At 41.8% G+C, this 19145-nt stretch overlaps 1 protein-coding gene across 1 annotated transcript in view; it reads left to right on the forward strand.

Annotated features, from left to right (window-relative positions):
* The first annotated feature begins 975 nt into the window (after positions 1-975).
* Positions 976-19145, forward strand: part of LOC109521398 (acid-sensing ion channel 1-like) — a 22436-nt gene continuing 4266 nt past the window's right edge. The window contains exon 1 of the mRNA XM_019879237.1: positions 976-2366. Coding sequence (XP_019734796.1) covers positions 2005-2366 — 362 coding nt within the window. The 5' untranslated portion in view covers positions 976-2004. The remainder of the gene's footprint in view (positions 2367-19145) is intronic.

A 19145-nucleotide genomic window follows, 5' to 3' on the forward strand; every position in this document is an offset into this window, starting at 1 on the left:
ATATCTGTTTCTCTTCTGGTGGAATAGTGGTTAGCACATCAGCCTCACTATAAAGAGGTCTCGGGTTCGAATCCCGGCTCCAGCCTTCCTGTGTGGAGTTTGCATGTTCTCCTCGTGCGTGTTGGGTTTTCTCTGGGTACTCCGGTTTCCTCCCACATTCCAAAAACATGCATTGCAGGTTGATGGGACACTCGAAATTGTCCCCAGGTGTGAGTGTGAGCGCGGATGGTTGTTCGTCTCAGTGTGCCCTATAATCGGCTGGCAACCAGTTCATTTCTTTCCTAATTCTTCGGTTGATTTTGGCATTCAAATTAAGGGAAAGCTGTTTCTTTCTGTACAAAAAAATTAATAAATCATCAAAATGAGATGTTAATGGAATACTTTAAATCAGGGTTGCCCAAGTCCAGCCCTCGAGAGTCCCTATCCAGCATGTTTTAGATGTCCCCCGCCTCCAGCACATGAGCAAAGCTTGCTGACAAGCTGATCATTTCAATGAGGTGTGTTCCAGGAGGAAGGCATCTAAAACAGGCTGGATAGCGGCTTTGCAGGACTGGTCTTGGGCACCGCTGTTCTCCACTGAGTGGCAAGGAACAGAATAACGAATGATGGACTACCAAATTATTGTAAAATGCTCATCCATGTGCTTAGTTTTCTCGGAAAAACTGGCTGTCCTGAAATATTTCCTGTTTCACTAAAATAGTTATTTGTACCCCCCCCCCCCAAAAAAAATAATAAATAGTGGGACCACGAACTTGGAAGCCGTGATGGTGGTGGTGGGTGGGTGGGGGCGGGGAGGCTTTCAATGAGTGAATGTGTGTTTTATTGACAGTAGAAATGACCTAAGTATTTGGCATGCCATCCGCACGTTCGAGCAAGATATGCAAAATACGAAAATTCAGCTATAATCATGATGAAATCATTGATATTTATTGGATTGAAAAAAAAATAAAATAAAAATACAGAGGCCGGACCATAGAACAAAAATAGAACAGTTGAATGTAATCATGATGTTTCTTTTTCTTCTTTTCTCTTCCCTAGCAGAACAGCCATCAGGGTGTGGCACTGCCTAACTTTCCTCCCTTGACCGCACGTCCCTGCCTTAATGCTTATTCAAGAAAGTTAAACTTATGGTTGCTATTTCACCAGTCTTAGTCGCTGCGTTTCCTGTGATTGGGTGATGTTGCGCTAGTGTACATAAGGTGATTTCTCTCATGAAAATTGCATTCAATAGACTCGGCTAGTTTGTGACTAACGTGTCGTGGAGGACATTTGACGTCGTCACCGAGTTGAAGAAGAATCCCCTTTGTTTGAGATTCTCTCTCCTTCCCATCGCCGCTTTTTATTGATCGCACCACGTCATCACAGCATCCTTGGAGGACGCCTGGGAATAAGCGGACTATGGTTTTCTTCTAGCTATCTATCTTCTCTCTCACATCAGCAGCCGCAGCCGCAGCCCGTCAGGTGCACACACCTCATCCTCCTCCGGGAATCTTGCATTCAAAGCGGGCTGATTAGCTGCATTGTGGAAAGAGGAGAGGTGGGGAAGGATGCCAGAAAACGAGCCGAGCAGAAAGTGACGGTGTGACAGCTGTCATGATGCTGCTGTTTCGAGAACCGGGCTGGTTTTTCCTCTAAAAAGAAAAAAAAAGAAAGAAAAAAAAAGGCTCGAAAATCCATTATCTCCGGGACGTGTCAGCATTACTCTTGAGCATCGTTTCGAGACGACACCGCCTCCTTCTTTTTGGGGGTTGGCGAGGTAACTTGCTGAAGTGCGGGTCGCACCGGCTTCGTTTAACGCTGATGCGTGAGCCCAGCTGAGGGTCGGCACTTTTACTCATCGAACGTGGTTCCTATCAGGGCGTGAACTTGCAGACTCGGAACCTTCAGAAGCCCAGTCAGCCACCCGTAAAGGAGGCTTACGTTCACACGCTATTCATCCTGAAAGACGGCGAGATTTTTTTTTTTTTAATTTTCAAATCCTATCGAACCACGCTTCGGTAAAGAATGGATCTCAAAGCGGACTCCGAGGACCTGGACTACGCGAGACCGGCTCCGATCGAAGTGTTTGCTAGCCGCTCCACGCTGCACGGCATCTCGCACATGTTCACGTACGAGCGCATGTGCGTCAAGCGCAGCCTGTGGATCCTTTTCTTCCTGGGCTCCGTGGGAGTGCTGGCTCTGGTGTGCGTGGATCGCGTGCACTTGTACTTCCAGTATCCGCACATCACCAAGCTTGACGAGGTGGCCGCTCCGCTCATGGAGTTCCCCGCGGTCACCTTCTGCAACCTGAACGCCTTCCGCTTCAGTCGGGTGACGCGCAACGACCTGTACCACGCTGGCGAGCTACTGGCCTTGCTCAACGGCAGGTACGTACGTGCCCCACGTGCTCAGCGTCATGATGTTGTGGAGACGAGTTATTTCCTTACTTTTTGACATACCTTGACTTATTGCAAGGGTGTCCAAAGTCAAGCTTGAAGTGGGGGGGCATTTGGAGCTGTGGCACAAACATTTTAGGGGAGTCTCTTTCCTTATTGCTAACACACATTTCAAAACACCTACCCCTGCCAAATTTGAACAACGGAAACATTCACCAGGTACTATATCAAATGATGCTTCAAAATGGTGAAAAAGAGCAACCATTGTCACTGCTCTCGAACATGGTGGGCATGTGCCCTGAATGCACAGTCAACTAAATACCACTGCTATAGATAGCAATATACATTCACTATGAAAGTGATATAAAGTCATTATATAAGGCTCACCTTCAAAACAGAATAGTTACCGTGGACTCTGTTATAAAATAAACGCACCAGCCAAGTTAAATTTATTGGTCTGGACGCAATGTAGCCGACTACGGGCCTTCCAACTATGACAATGGGCAGCTCAAGTTGTAATGATGGAGGGCTGTTTGGGTGACCAATTGTGTCACTCGATGCTGTTTTCGTCATGTCCCTAAAAAAAATAAGTCTTTCAATTAAAATAGATTAATGCGATCCCGACAAAATTCATTATTACATAGTTCTTACCATTTGCCAATGTTTTCAGCAATTATCCTCATAGATGCATAATGTAGTTCGACATAAAACTGATTTCACTTTCCAGGGACTTGCAGCAATGGATATTTAAACAACAATGTTGCAGCAACACAATATAGACAGACAATATGACCTGAATCACTACCACACACACTTTAGCATCTGTAAAAAACAACTCGTATTACTGCAGCTTCAAAACTCTTCTAGGTTGAAATGCCATCAACCTATTCCAGTGCCCCAAAAAAACAAATATGCAATAGCATTTTACTTCCAGTGCCCAGTGCAAATGACTAAACCGCCTTTCAAAAATATTTCTTATGAACAAATACTGTAGTTTAAGAGCCTACAATTTCGGCTTTCTGAATATATTTTTTATCTTTAAAATCCATACATTTTCATAAATGTCATTTTGCAAGCATGGACAACAGTGAGCACATTACGGCTACTGTAAGTATCACTCATGCTCAGAAATGAGCCAAACAGAGACCGGATAATAATAATAAAACAAAATCAATACGACCCCCTCTAAATTTGAAGATTTTATCCATTGTTACAACAATTGTCAGCTTGTGTCTGTATGTCCGTTCACAGGCATACAATGAAAGTAAACCTTTGGGACAATTTACAATTTCAAACATATCTACTTTTATTATAATGCATAACGTATACATCTGCTTGTCCCTTCACGTCAGTTTACATAGCTTTTAATGTAAACCTCTCGAGCCATGCAAAATGTCAGCATTTGTTTGCCGACAAAATGTTTCAACACCTTGTCATTCACATACACACATAACGGACCAATGGTCATGCATGCATAGCAGTCTTCTGCCTGTTCATCATTCCCTTCTTCTTCCCACCTCACCTCCAGCCATTTGTCTCATACCGAGCAGATCAAAACAAATCTGTGCCAGACACTAAGGTTTTACCTCCGGGGAAGCCCATCTGTGGAAGTGTATTTTTAAAGCACCAAATCACAACAAAGGTTATCTCAGGACACATTTTTGCCGCTCATATCAAAACTGTTGAAGAGTGTGCTTCTTATTCAGTAGAAAGCCAAGAAATTCCTCTGCAAGTTTTGTCCAACTGACCATCAGACAGAACCAAAGCACAGTGACCGAGGCAGCATTCAGCCTCAAACAGCAGAGTGAGAGCGTAACACATTTTCTGGAGTATTTGGCAGAGCGCCGCTGATGCCAAGCAATCCAATTTGGATCGCCACCAAACTGTACGCGTACATAGATCCCCCCTGTATTTGCCTACATTTTGTCATCAATATTCATGCATGTTATTCACTGAGAAATGAAAGAAAATGCAAAATAAACCACAAGCGGTACAAACAACACTGGCACATCACTTATTGATTTGCACTTATATCCAGATCAACTTAACAATGTAAAAGTGTAGTGCACACAAACTGATAATAGGGCTAACTTCAAGCCTGTTGCCCCCCCTCATCTGATCAAAGTCAGCAAAGATCTGCTTATTGAATGTACCTGAAAGATTATCCTCAGTGATTATCCTGTGGTGTGCGGTGTGTCGAGTGATTTCCCATTTCTGATCTGCTGATAAAAATGGGCATGATGGCAAGCTTAGACCTAATTTTTAAACCTGTTGAATATTTATGTTTAATCAGTGCATTAGCAATATACCTTAAAGTGGCTTGTTTGCTGGACACCAAGAGAGGAGCAACAGGGTTGTGTTGATCCATAATCCTAAACCAGATTATCATTTCACAACATTACTCTCAAAAAATAAAACGCACCAGAAGCGTGCTTGTAAATGAAGTGTCTCTGTCGAGATACAGTATGTCACTTTTGTATACTTGACACCGGCTAATTTACTACTTTTCTATTTAGTTAGTGCTTTGGTGGCCTCTCAGGCCCAATTCATGCATTTTGTAAATCTTTGTTTCTGTTATACTATAGATCAGTGGTGTCAAACTCATTTTTTTGTCACGGGCCACTTCAGAGTTATGGCTTCCTTCGGTGGGCCAGTGCAAAATCCCATAGTTATTTATTACCCATGACGATTTGACATTTCGATACCGATTTCAGCAAGAATCATGATAGTTGACACACATGATTTGCTCCAGTGGGCCACATAAAATGACGTGGGGGGCTGGATCTGGCCCCCGGGCCTTGACTTTGACACCTGTGCCGTAGATCCTACATAGAAAAAAAAAAAACAGGCATTTAACAGTTTTGATCGAAATGTGTGGCGTGCTCTGATATCATCAAAGAATTACTTACGTCTCAATGAAGCTCCTCAACTCACTTCAAGCAATGGCGTAACGTTGACACAAAAGCAATGCTGTTCACCTGATCATTCAAAAAGAAATAAATACATTGAAAATGAGCAAACTAATGAATCGTGTAAAACGTCCGCCCTTCCGTGTCATACTGTAATTGTAATTGATGTGAATGTACTGTGCTAACATGGCAGTCGTTGTTTGTTTGAACGTTAACATTTGCATGACAGGACGGTCTCGAAAGGGGCATTTTGCTTGGTGTAAGGTCCATTTTTATATTTTATAACCCGTGTTTGTTTTGTAGGAAAGGAAGGAAGGTGATGCCCGTAAAATCGCACGAGTCGCACTGTGAGTGCAAAGCAATGTTTTGACACCTGTCTCACTTGCTGCCGGCCCACTCTGAGAATACGTCAACAACACGGCACAAAACACGCAAAACCTTTTAAGGCTCTCTGGCATCTCGGGCTAACCTTTTATCCCCAACAAAAACGGTCATCACCTTGTGTATTTTTTTTTTTTTTTTGTGGAAAAAAATAAAACAATACAAGGCAGTGACAAGAGTTGAGATAAACAAGGTAGACAAGAATGTAAAATTTTACAGAACTCGCTCACAGTTGAACAAAATGGAAAATACATTGTCGGATTTGTAATAACCACACAATAGTGAACAAGACAAAAAAAATAAGTTACCGAATCAGCACAATATTTTGGAATGGAATTACATGAGGGGTGAGAAAAATAAATGACTGACCAAAAGGAGTGAATATGTTGTGTTTTCTAGAGAGATTTACTCTATGATCAGGTTTTTCCAGAGAGCCACATGGTTGGGCTTCTGTGATTCGCAGTTCCAAAGGAAAGCTTTCTTGGTGAAAAGTTATGGCCACAAAGACCAAGCTACAAGATGGTGTCGGCAAAATTGTTCTCAAACCTTTTACCAGCAAGTACCACTTGGCTCTCCAAGTACCGCCTCAACATCATGACCAACATAGAACTCGGCCTAACTCTTCATCAAAAAATTGAAACAGAGGTTTCTCAAAAAGTACCTTTGATGTGATTGTAATTCACTGTAATAATACGCCCATTTTGAATTGGAATAAATAATTCATTTATTAATGGCACCATCATTTTTTTTCGAGTCATTATGACTTGACAATTGTCGATGAAGAACATGATCTCTGACAATATCCTCCATTTCTGGCCCCCACTTTGTGCCTCTCATTTGATATCCAAGAAGCTGCAGTTATTGGAAGTTTTGTTGCCTCAGTCTTTGCCTTACCCCAAACGACCAACAAAAGCAGGGAATGTCGGTGAAACTCAGACAGTACCTTCTCTTCTTTTTTATACTTTGAGTTGGCATTATTTTAAGACAAGTACCTGAAGCAGACTGGTACCGAGGGCTCAGTCTTTAGGGTGTGGGGGTGGGAGGGACATGAAATGCATGGGGGTGGTGAGAGAAAAACTTATCAATCAAGTCAGGCTTCAGACAGGACCTCTCACAATTTTACGTGTTAGTTTAACATGGTGTACAATTGTGCTAGCTTGCTTCATCGCAGTTTTTTGCAAAGTGAGCACAAAAAGCACAACAAAACGTTTTGTTTTCGTTCAAAATACCTCAGAATACAGTGAAACTCCTCTAGAACGAAACCTACATGGGCGAAAATACCCCCTTATGTGAAAAAATCTTCATGCATTAACACAATTCCCATTCTCCTGCCCCCCATACGACGAAAGCCCCCCGTTGCGTTATACGAAATCATTTTCTCTGCTCCAGCCTCGCGAAGACATTCACTACAACGAAGTCTTATCCAACAGCGACCTCTACTGCTTCGTTCGAAAAAAGGCAACAGCAACCACCACACTGGTTTACATAGTGAACGATGTTTATTTCGGTCACAGCTGCGAGTTTCCTGGACTCACCATACTCATAGCTGCTCTGCCATTGGCTTACCGAGCATCGTCCTGGCCTCCGATTGGCCAAGAGGGACCTCACTGTCTATGTGTGTAGATACTGAAGCTAGATCCGTAGCATCCGATTAGCTGCTCAGAGTATATTGCTTATGGCTCGACGGACGAACGTTTCCTCGAATGCTTTACTTGTTATCATGCTAAAAACACCCACGGGACGCTTCGTAGTCCTCGATGGCCATAGTTAGCTCTCGAAGGCGAAAAACCTTACGCTAACTGGAGCGCTTCTCTCTCATTAGCGCTCCAGTGGCTCGACGGACATTCAAATAAACGAACGTTTCCTCGAATGCTTTACTTGTTATCATGCTAAAAACAGCCACGGGACGCTTCGTAGTCCTCGATGGCCATAGTTAGCTCTCGACATTATCCAAGAAATTGATGTAAGTGAAAGTGAATGCTGATCATAAATTTCACAATTTCTTTCCCTTTTTTTCTTTCTACACTGACAATATGAAGTGTCAAATAAGTGTGTGCTCATACTTATGCGCTATTGGAATAAAAATAGAGTACACATACGTTTGTGTGTGTGTATGTGTGTGTGTATGTGTGGGTGGGTGTGTGTGTGCTTACATCTGAGATCAAATTTGCTACAGTGAAAAACCCCCTGTTGTGAAAAATTTCTTGCTGCAAACATGATTTCGTTGTAGAGGAGTTTCACTGTAATGGTGGCTGACTTTTTTTATTTATTTATTTTTATTTTTTTATTGCCACTAAATCCGTCAAATCATTTTGCACCTTTCTCCATTGTTGTTGAAATTCCCTGTGCCTCTCATTTTTTTGCTCCCACCCTCGGACATTTGTCTTTGGCTGGCTTCGGCTGACGTACAACGGCAAGCATGAAATGAGGTTTGTGATTGGCTTGGATTTGAAGGCAAGCATAAACATGAGTTGTACATGCAGTTTCAAGCCTGGAAAGACTTTATTGTTAATTTTGAGGTTTCATTGTCTAACTATTCATATCGAGACACAGCTACTGTAATGAAAAATCTTTCAGCCACACAGCAAATGTGACCAGCTGCGGCGGATGAAAGAGGGACATCAGCATTGCCAACACACAGAGAGCGCCTGTGTAACACTAATAGTACTCGTACTTCCATCCATCCATCCATCCATTTTCCGATCCGCTTTATCCTCACAAGGATCGCGGGGGGTGCTGGAGCCTATCCCAGCTGTCTTTCGGCAGTAGGTGGGGGGACATCCTGAACCGGTTGCCAGCCAATGGCAGGGCACATAGAGACGAACAACCATCCACGCTCACACTCACACCGAGGGACAAATTAGACTGTTCAATCAGCCTGCCATGCATGTTTTTGGAATGTGGGAGGAAACCGGAGTACCCGGAAATAAACCCACACAGGCCCGGGGAGAACATGCAAACTCCACACAGGGAGGCCGGAGCCAGGATCGATCCCACAACCTCAGCACTGTGAGGTCGACGCGCTAACCACTGGACCACTGTGCTGTCCCGTACGCGTACTTCACTTTGAGAATCAGAGGTTAAGGCTGAATATTGCCCATTTAAATTTCGATTTTTGGTATGCTAGTAACATGCCACTCTACAGTGAATGCCAACATGAATTAAAACCTTTTCGTGAATCAAATGATGATGGTTTTGGAGCAAGTACTGCATCACATATCGCGTGAGTCCTTCATGTAACATTTTAGATGAGCGTCATCTGTATGCTGTTCGTGGTACAGTAAATGTCCAGATTAAAACGCTGTTGGAGCACTTCCTTTGCCTCCTCATCTCAATATTGGACATTTTTTAAATCCCCTGCTGACGCTTGCTTCCCTCTACCCTCCCCATCATTTTCTTTTCTTTTTTTAAGCTCCTGCTATGCTTTGATCGTTTTAGACTTTGGCCAGACGTGACAAACTCCAACTTCACTACTGACACATTTCAACATCTTATTTTTGTCATCATTTACACAGAAGACAATTTTCTTGCACAAGGGTACATGCCGCAACACCTCCAAATAACATCTGGAAAAGAACAATGTATTCTTAGCTTATTGCTCCACACGGCCAGCCCGGATGCCCAAAGCACAGTCTGGAGTGTAACTCCTGTCTTACAAACTCACATGACATAAATCCTGTATTCTGTTTTCGTACATACTATATGATAGTGTTGTTGTCCAAGGAAGGCAGCAGTACCAACAAAGGCCCTTGTTTTACAGCAATATATTTGAGAAAAAGAGCACAAGCGATTGTTTTGTTACAAAGATTTCGTCCCATCAACCTAGATCAGTTTGAGTTTTAATTCGGTTTATGTCCCTGTGTAAGAATTCAGTCGTTCACCGAAGTCTCCCTGAACATTTTGTTTTCATATGCTGATCAGACTCACAAGATATGTCAGAAACGTTGCAGGACTGTGTCACAAAATATATATTTAAATTCCAAACTACTAATTCTCCCCTTCTAGTGTTAAAGTAAACTTCCTGGAATCTAATGCACGTTTCCAAAGATGTTCCTCTGCTCTATCATCGCAGCCACCTTCATGTCATCCACGTCTTCACAACTGGTCTCCTAGATCAGGGGTCCCCAACCTTTTTTGCCCCACGGACCGGTTTATGTCAGACAATATTTTCAGGGACCGGCATTTAAGGTGTGGCGGAAATAATACAACAAAATAATATGGTATGAGCTGCATGAAAACTGTGGTGTTTTCAAAATATAATAATAAACACAAGGAGCGTCTAATCTGGCCGCAACACTCTGGTCGCTATGGTAATGTTTAATGCCTTCAAAATACGATACAATGCAAATTCAAAGTGCATGAAAATGACGACTCACCACAGCCCCGAGCTTGATTTTCTGCAACTAGACGGTCCCATCTCGGGGTAATAGGAGACAAGGACACCTCAAGTGTGTGTTTTATGTCCAGTCTACTTCGTAATTTTGTTTTAGTCGCCGTTGCTGCAGAAAACCCCCTCCTCACACAGGTAGCATGTCGGAAATAGCAACAGTGCTACTGTGGCGATCTCAGAATATTCAGACATAACTTTCATCCAGTTGTCTCGAACGTACTTTTAAGGCCACCGTCATTTGCGATTTCCAGCAGTTTTTTTTTTTACTCATTTTGCGAGCTCTGACGTTTTGTTTTTAAGCGGAATCGGTCACGTGACGGCCCGGTACCAAATGCCCTGCGGACCGGTACCGGTCCACGGACCGGCGGTTGGGGACCCCTGTCCTAGATGACCACCTTGAACTTAGGAAAGAAGAAAAAAGCGCACGTAGCCAGGATGCAATCAGTACGTCAACATCAAAACAGAGGTCTTCCAAGCGCTTGTAACAAAGAATGTCCATCGACACCGGCATGAAATTCATTCGCTTTGCGAGAACAAAGCTGCATCGTTCCAATTTTCTGGTCCATTTACGTGGCCTCTTCTTTTGTTTTGGCCACTCAAACAACTAATTAAATTGATTTATTTATCAGATTTCAAAAATTCTATCCCAATATCCATCCTTTATAACACAAAAACGGGCCATTATTTAAAATTGACAGTGCAGAAAATACACATCGGTCATTTACTTACTGCTCTGGTCTGTAACACGTCCAAAAAATAGGAAGAAAGAAGGAAGAAATGTTGATCATTGCTTCAAAGCAGATGTTTGCAAATGACTTATTTGGATTAAACACAAAGATAATCAGTAGGCTTCATGGGGGACTCCACAAAGATGAGAATATTTACTGTTGAGAGGTGTGTAAGGTTCTTTGTAATAGAGGAGAACATTTACAGAGAAGGCGACACCTTTAAAGAGGCTTTTGATGTGATGAGGTTTTTCTGATTGCAATGAAAAACATTCATCGACATATGCCCATCACATACTTTTCCAAGGAAATTGGCCGATCACTCTCGGTGGCCAATCGATCGATCAATCGCAGCACCACTATATGGAACCAATGCCCAGCTTTTCACAGAAAAACTCATCTAATTAGGCAAGAAAAGTAGTGGAGATCGGTGTCAGGGAAGTACATTGAAGTGATACAGCTTGACTGAGAAACAATCTCTGAATGTTGGGGGAAGTTTAGCTGGGGTTGTAAGTGGAAGTTACAGAGTGTCTTCACCGTACAAGTGTAACTCCTGTGCATTAAAAAAATAATCGGTATGCTATTTCGTTTTAATGCTAATGTTCGATGAGTTTGACTTTGAAGTGATATCAAACTGTTTTGGGAACATAGGGTTTGGCATATTTCTAGTTTAAGATATGCATAGAGGTAATTATAAACATTTTTAGAGGAGCATTATGGTTCTATTTCCTCCACCACTAGCAACTTTGAGCATATGCAGTTTGAGTATGCATATCAAAAATGGCACCTGCGACCCCTGGATGACAGGCATAAGTTTAGTTTTCACCAGAGGTTTGTTTCCTTTATTCTCGACATGAGGATTCTGAGTGACAGAACACTCTGGCGATCTTTTGGAGTATATCAAACCATAATTACCTTTGTAACTTTTTTTTTTTCGCTCTCGTAGTGGATTCATTTATACAATTCAGGAGATGATTACTGACATATGTAAATTTCGTAAATAAACCTTTCCCCTGCTTATAAACTGCTGTGTATTTGATGGAGTAGCGTACTGCCCTACTTGACTGTAACGCCATAAAAGCCATTCACTTATCACGATCGATTGCAGGTTCCCTAGAAGTTGAACTGCTGCATTCAAAAAGTGCGACTCCAGTGAATAAAGAGTGAGAAGAGAGAGAGAGAAAAAAAAAAACAGAACCTCCAGTCTTTTGTAAATGCTGCAATTTGCTTCTTGAGATGGTGGGCGGGGCTATTAGCATGTGCCTCTTAAAATGCACAATGTCTTTATCTGCGTGTAATTAGAGCTGTTTACTAAGCTACACAGCAGTTCCACTGATTAACACTGTCATTCCCTTTACTGTTGCGAACACGACCATTACTTGTTGTTCCCTGGGTTCCCCGGGGAGACGTCCGCTGACTGTTTGTGTGAGTGTGTCTGTGCGCGTGCATGCTTGTGTGTGGCTTTCTGACCTGCTCGTTGAGGTAGGAAGAAAAAAAGTCCTGGGAGAGATAAGGGCTTGAATTGGATCTCTAGATTCCAAGCACATTTCTCTCAAGGTTTTAAATCAAACCTTGGCAGTCTGCATGCTTGCTGATATCATGCTTGCTGTGGGTGAAACATTTGGCCATGCCACCGCTTTTTATTCTTTAACGGATTAATGCAATCAAATTGCTATGCTAATCTGGCAGTTTTGTAGAAATGGTAATCCCCTATTTGCGATGGATAGGGAACCAAGGGTGAAAAAGTAATTCATGTCCATCCCTTACCATTTAAATACCATTGCTTACAGATGGCGGCCCTGTGTCGACTGGTTAGTGCATCGGCCTCACAATGCAGAGGTGCAGGGTTCGATTCCGGCTGTGGTGTTTGCATGTTCTCCCCGTGCCTGCGTGGGTTTTCTCTGGGTACTCCGGTTTCCTCCCACATTAAGAAAAAAAACATGCGTGGCAGGTTAATGGAACACTCTAAATTGTCCTTGGGTGTCAGTGTGAGCACTGATGGTTGTTCGTCTTTGTGTGCCCTGCGATTGGCTGGCAACCAGTTCAGGATGTCCCCCGCCTACTGCCCAAAGACAACTGAGATAGGCTCAAGCATACCCGCGAACCTTGTGAGGATAAGCAGATCAGAAAATGGATGGATGGATGGATGGATGCTGACAGATTATTTGATTTCGAAAAAAGAAATCACTGGTATTGTGTGTGCGTGTGCGTTTGAGCTGCTACAAATGACTATTTTACTAGTTAAACAGTCACTGATAGTAGTCGTGATTGGTCAACTATTGGGATCATCTGTACTCTAAATTGTAGCATATCCCACTAGTAAACGGCCGATCTTCTGTATCACATAACCATCATTAGTTTACAGCTTGAATTATTTAAGGTACAGTATATGTGAATTCACAAGAAAGACAATTAAGACAAGAGTACGTACGTTCAGCGTTTATTCAAGTTTGCAGCTTGTACGTACCAGCATTCCTGACATGTTTGAAAATGATGGTCAAGCTTCAGTTTTAGGCACTATTGTGATCTTAACATTTTTAGCTGAAAGTGTTTAGTGCATTTTAAAATGGAGCCAAAAAGTATACACTAGTCATAATTGCACTATGAATGCTATGAAACTATCGGTAAATGCAAAGAGAAACACATTTAGCTATTCTCCCATATCCAGAATTTATTTCAAAATACATCATTAAAATTATGGATTGACACATTGTAAAAACTGACGATTCATAGGAAAGCTAGGCAAAACTTCAGAAACTAGATCTGCTTATCGTCAAACTTTTTGTCTAAAACCATAGATTAAAATGGCTACCTCACTCTGTTGTAGGATGAAAATCAATGTGGTGTCTTATTTTGTGTTTGTGTGTGTTCCCTTCACGCTTTGCAGCGCAGAATATAATGAGTCAATTGCTCGGTTTTCTATTCAGATGAAGCCACAAAGTCAATGATGATCGTAATTGACAAAAAAAGGTCACTGTGGAATAATTATTGCTAATTGTGGCGTTTGCTGCCAAAATGTGGCATCATGAAAGTCGGGGAGGTGAGCGTTGCGGTTTTCCAGTATGTGAGGGACAATTAAATTCTGTTTGATCACTTTGGAAGTTGTAGCCTATGCTTTGACTATTTATTGCACATGCTTGGTAAAACCGTTATTCCCCTCTTCCCACTTCAAATGTGATGGGATAATGGCTATTGAATGGTTAGAATTAGTTCAATCAACCTTTTTTGAGCAAGCCGCTTCATTCTTTTTCCACAGCTTTTGAGAAATTTTAAGTAAAGTCACATTTGTTTGTGTAGCCCTTAATCACAAACGGTCTCAAGGGACATTCACAATCCCACACTTGACAAATATTAACGACATCCCCTGATCTTAACACCCAGGAGCGCAGGCAAAAACAAAAAAAAACTCATCTGGGGGAAAAATGAGAAACCTTGAGGAGGGGCCGCAGATGGGAGAATCCCCCTTCCAGGATGACCAGGCTGCAATGGATGCCGAGTGGGCAACACAATGTTGTACTATACAATGTTAGTTAGAATGATATCAAAGTCCATTTAACAAGATGAAAACGCAGGAGGGAGAGACGTCTTTGGAAAGGTTCAGCTCTCTCTGAACTCGGTCTGGTTGGTCAATGCAGAAATTTTAATAGCAGCCCCAACAAGTAGTCGACCCAGTTCTTGTCCAGCTCAATGGGTGCAAATCAAGTCCACAGAGATCGCAGCAGAAACCATACAATGACATTCAATTGGGTCATCATCAGCTAGCCCCTTCTCCTGATCAGGGAGGAGGGGAAGGACAAACAGAGGAAGCGGTAGTCAAACAGGCCAATGAGAAGTTCAACAAAATGCAAGAGTATACACCTGAGTCTAAAGTTGGGTTTTAATCATTTCAACTGAGGTAGCTGATCTAATTTCCGTGGGTAGGGCATTCCAGAGCACTGGAACCTGAATAAAGAACACTCTAGAACACATGTGTCAAAGTCAAGGCCCGGGGGCCAAATCTGGCCCACCACATCATTTTATGTGGCCCTCGAAAGCAAATCAAGCATGTCAAGTTCCATGATGCTTGCTAAAGTCTGAACCAAAATTTCAAATTGTCATATGTAATCCATATTAACAGTCATAATTCTTGACTTCTGATTTTAAAGCTAGTATCCATCAATTTGTTGGGTGCTGTTTATGTAATATGTGGAGGTGACGAAACATTTATATAGTTTCCCAAAATTCCGAACGGCCCTCCAAGGGAAACCGTAACTATAATGTGGCCTGCGACAAAAATGTGTTTGACACCCCTGCTCTAGAACCTGCGGACTTCTTTTTGTCTGTCAGAATCACTAAAAGACCATCGTGTTGTGAACAAAGAGTTTGGGGCAGAACAGACGAAATCAGCGAGATAGGAAGGTGCTAAGCCATGTAATATTTAATTAGTATCATCTCAAATGGACCAGAAGCCAATGCAAGTTGGCTAGTGTCGGGGTCATGCGATCAAACTTCCTCGTCCTCGTCAAGAGTCTAGCTGCAGTTTTTTGTATGAACTGCACATTTTTAACACTACACATGGGAAGACCAGAGAGCAATACATTGCAATAATCGAGGCGAGACATAACAAGCGCAGGAATTATGATTTTTTTCGTCACCAGGAGATAAAATGGGACGTATCTTAGCGATATTGCAAAGGTGGAAAAAAAAAGCACAGTTCTTGTTCTATTCTTAACCCTTTTATGCACCCTGTAACCTGATAACATGGTGAGCTGTCCACTGTAGTAACCGCTGTCCCTCAAAGGAAAAATGTGCATTTGAAAAGAGAGCGTTGAATTAAAATAAAACACTGAGATTTTTTTTGCTGAATCACTTTGGGGAATACATTTAGCGATGTTGGGTGTAGTGTCCTTGAATAAGTGCCGATGGCGAGCAGGGCCAATCATCAACATCTTGGTTTAATCAAGGTTAAGAAACAAAAAAAATTAAAAGATATGCAAGGTTTAATCTCTGTTCACTTTCAAACGCCTCATAAGAATTCATCTCATAGTCACCCAGGACACTTTACAAGCTGTCTGATTTTGTAAACCAATTAGTGCTAATTGGATAATTATACTACCTTCATGAAGATTTCATTTTTACATGCAGGATTAATGCGGGTATGATTGAACCACCTTGCAGCGACATGCAAGTTTAATATTAGGTCGTGCGTATGCAGAATTTTATGATCTCTCCCTGAAAATCGTCTCCTCCCACGAGGTGGCCAAGTGATGCAGATCCGCTTTCATTCGTTTGGATCCCTAGAAAGAAATTCAAGTGCTTGTGCCCTGTAATCCAATTGCAGGGCTCCCACCTCTCTCTCTCGCCACAGTTTCTTTAGGGAGCAGATGAAGGGCAATATTAAAAACTCCAGCCATATTATTGAGGCCGTGTGTACTTTAAGTCTCGCCGCTGGTGGGTTTTTGAAAGTGGCGGCTTAAGTGCTCTCCTGGCAGCTCTGTGTTGCTTATAAAGCAGCAGCTCAGGATGCAATTCATTTAACTAAAGGATAACCCCGTAAAGGGGGGCCGTGTCGTATTTCCCGAGTAACTCTAATGATGTTTCGCCACCTCCGTGAGGGCCAAAGTTGCCCGACTAGCTGGGAGCTATGTGCAGAAATGAAATAATTGGCCCACTTTGCTTTGACCTGCCATTTCCAAGGGTTGGTGCCAACATTGTACAAGTCTTCCCTGTCTTGGAACTGGCACACAGAATGAATTGTTCACTCATATTATGCAATTATTTTCACAATTTAATCGTATTAACCTCAGAAACAGCTACACAAATATTCATAATGTTTTGAATTAAAAATGAATGCACTCTGCAATATTGTACTTTATTCATTCATTCATTAATTTTCCGAACCGCCTAATCCTCACTAGGGTCACGGGGATTGTACTTTATAAAAACTATAAAAAATGACAACCTAATTAAATACAATGAAAACAATGAAACCATTTTTTCATCATTACTCACTGGACATTGTGCTATTCCTTCTGCTGTGCGTGCCTTGGCCACCAAGAGGATGTGTAACACATGAAACTACATAAAGATATGCTACATATAGATCTGATGATCAAAAATTGATGACGTGGCAACAAAGCTTCAATAACATTTATTTTTTGCAGAAGATAAAGAATACATGCCTGCTTCTACTAGTGTATGCTGTCTGCATGTATTGCTTCCACCTTCATTTTAATATGTTGTTTAAGGGTTTATAATTAGCGCAACATCAGTGCTAGTTTCATCCCAAACATTGCGTTTTGCATTGTGTGTTAACGTAAAGCTGGCTGACTTAAGTGATTATAATGTGATTTAGTTCACATTCCGCAATATGAAAGCCTACTTCACTTTTTTTTTCTTCCCTTCATGGGTTGTGAAGGCATCACTTTCAAACCAAGTTGCGAATCACAATGATGTACCGGTAGTTGGAAATGTTTGCTGCAAAACGTAACAACCAGTTTGCACTTTGCAGGCTGAAAAATGCAATGAATACTAGCCTGTAGTAGGGTCAGAAAACTAGTCCCATTGTCTGCCATTGTTATTGTTTATAAGTGAACAAAAAGCATAATTGTTCAAATTTCTCTATCGTCAATTATGGTTATCAAACCTTAAAAACAAACCAAACCAGCGACCTTAAAAAAACTTTGCAAGGAAAAAAAAAAATATTGTCTTAAAATTACAAAACAAAAGTTGAGATGTGGTGGCACGGTTGTCAACTGGTTAACATGTCTCCCTCAGAGCACAAAGGTGTTAGAATCGGGCCCCTTATCTGTATGGATTTTCACCGGGTACTCCATTCATCCATGCACCCATTTTCTGATCCGCTTTTACTCACAAGGTTTGTGGGGCATGCTGGATCCTTTTCCAGCTGTCTTCGGGGAGTAGGCGAGGCAACACTCAGACATGAACAACCGTCCGTGCTCACACTCACACCTAGGGACAATTTAGAGTGTTCAATCAGCCTGACACACATGTTTTTGGAATGTGGGAAGAAAGTAGCCGGAGAAAACCCACGTAGGCACGGGGAGAACATGCAAACTCCACACAGGAAGATCGGAACCAGCATCGAACCAAGACCTCTGCACAGTGAGGTCAACGCGCTAACCACTGGATCACCGGGCCGCCTACCAGGTACTCCCACATTCCAAAAACATAGAGGGTAGGTTGATTGCTTCCTCTTAATAGTCCCTAGGTGTGACTGTGAACGGTTGTATATATAGCTTCTGAAGTCAACTGGGATAGGCTCCAGCATGCCCGCGACCCTTGTGAGGATAAAGCAGATTGGAAAATGGATGGATGGATAATGGACAAACGTAATTACTGTACATATTAATTAATTAATGTACATATTATAAATTAATAGTTCTTTGAATTGATAATAAAATACAATAAGTAATGATCTTACATCAATAATAAATCACCTGTCTTATTTTTATATATTAATTCTTCACCATTGCTCAAGAATTTTTTTGTCGAGATAAGGCAAAAAGTGACTAGTTTTTCCTATTTAAAAAAAATCCACACTCATCAAGCCCAAGCGACAAGTTACAGTCGATGTACACTGACCAAGCATGACCTTGTGGGATTGAAAGCAGCTCCTTTACAATTTACGACCAATTACTGTTGAAGAGAGCGCCCGTACCGATGACAAATAACTTGAGCCGTCACCATCCTGACCGTCATTTACCGATTTATTATGAGTCGAGGTGGCAATGCTGCTGTCCTTTTCTTCGCCTTTCTGATGATGTCATGTCGGCAAGTGTAAACTGAGTTGGATGGTACAAAAAAAAACATTCCGTCAACCCTCCTGTTATGTTGTTTCTGAGAAATGGAAAAAAAAAATGTCCATGAGTCAGTTTGACCCCGGACATGTTTACTTACCAAAACGTGGCAGAAACTGAAACAGATCCCAATAAACGCGAGCATCTGATTAACTCCATTACAGACGTTTTCAATATTTAGTGAATTACTTCTTGCAGATGACAGCTCAATGACATTTTGAAATGTGCACCTATTTGAACTGAACCCTTTTCATGTTGTTTAAACTTAAGCTCAACAGGAGAATATTTTTATTTGATTTAATTTTTTACTGCGACATGTGTAAAATTGACTTGTTCGTGTACAATTAGTTCAGTATACAATTAGTTTTTGAAGTGCCTACCCACTCGTCAAATATGGTACAATCTTTTGGTTTGATTGCTCTGCTCACCACAGGTAAAAATAAATAAAACACGAAGTTAATTCACCAACAGTGAACCACAAATAGGTGGGGGTTCATTGTACACAGTCTTTTTTTTTTTCAAGTCAAGGAACTCATCATTATATTTCCAATATTCATAATATTGCC

The sequence above is a fragment of the Hippocampus comes genome, unplaced genomic scaffold (genome assembly GCF_001891065.2).
Source record: "Hippocampus comes isolate QL1 unplaced genomic scaffold, H_comes_QL1_v1.1 scaffold205, whole genome shotgun sequence".
NCBI classification, from domain to species: domain Eukaryota; kingdom Metazoa; phylum Chordata; class Actinopteri; order Syngnathiformes; family Syngnathidae; genus Hippocampus; species Hippocampus comes.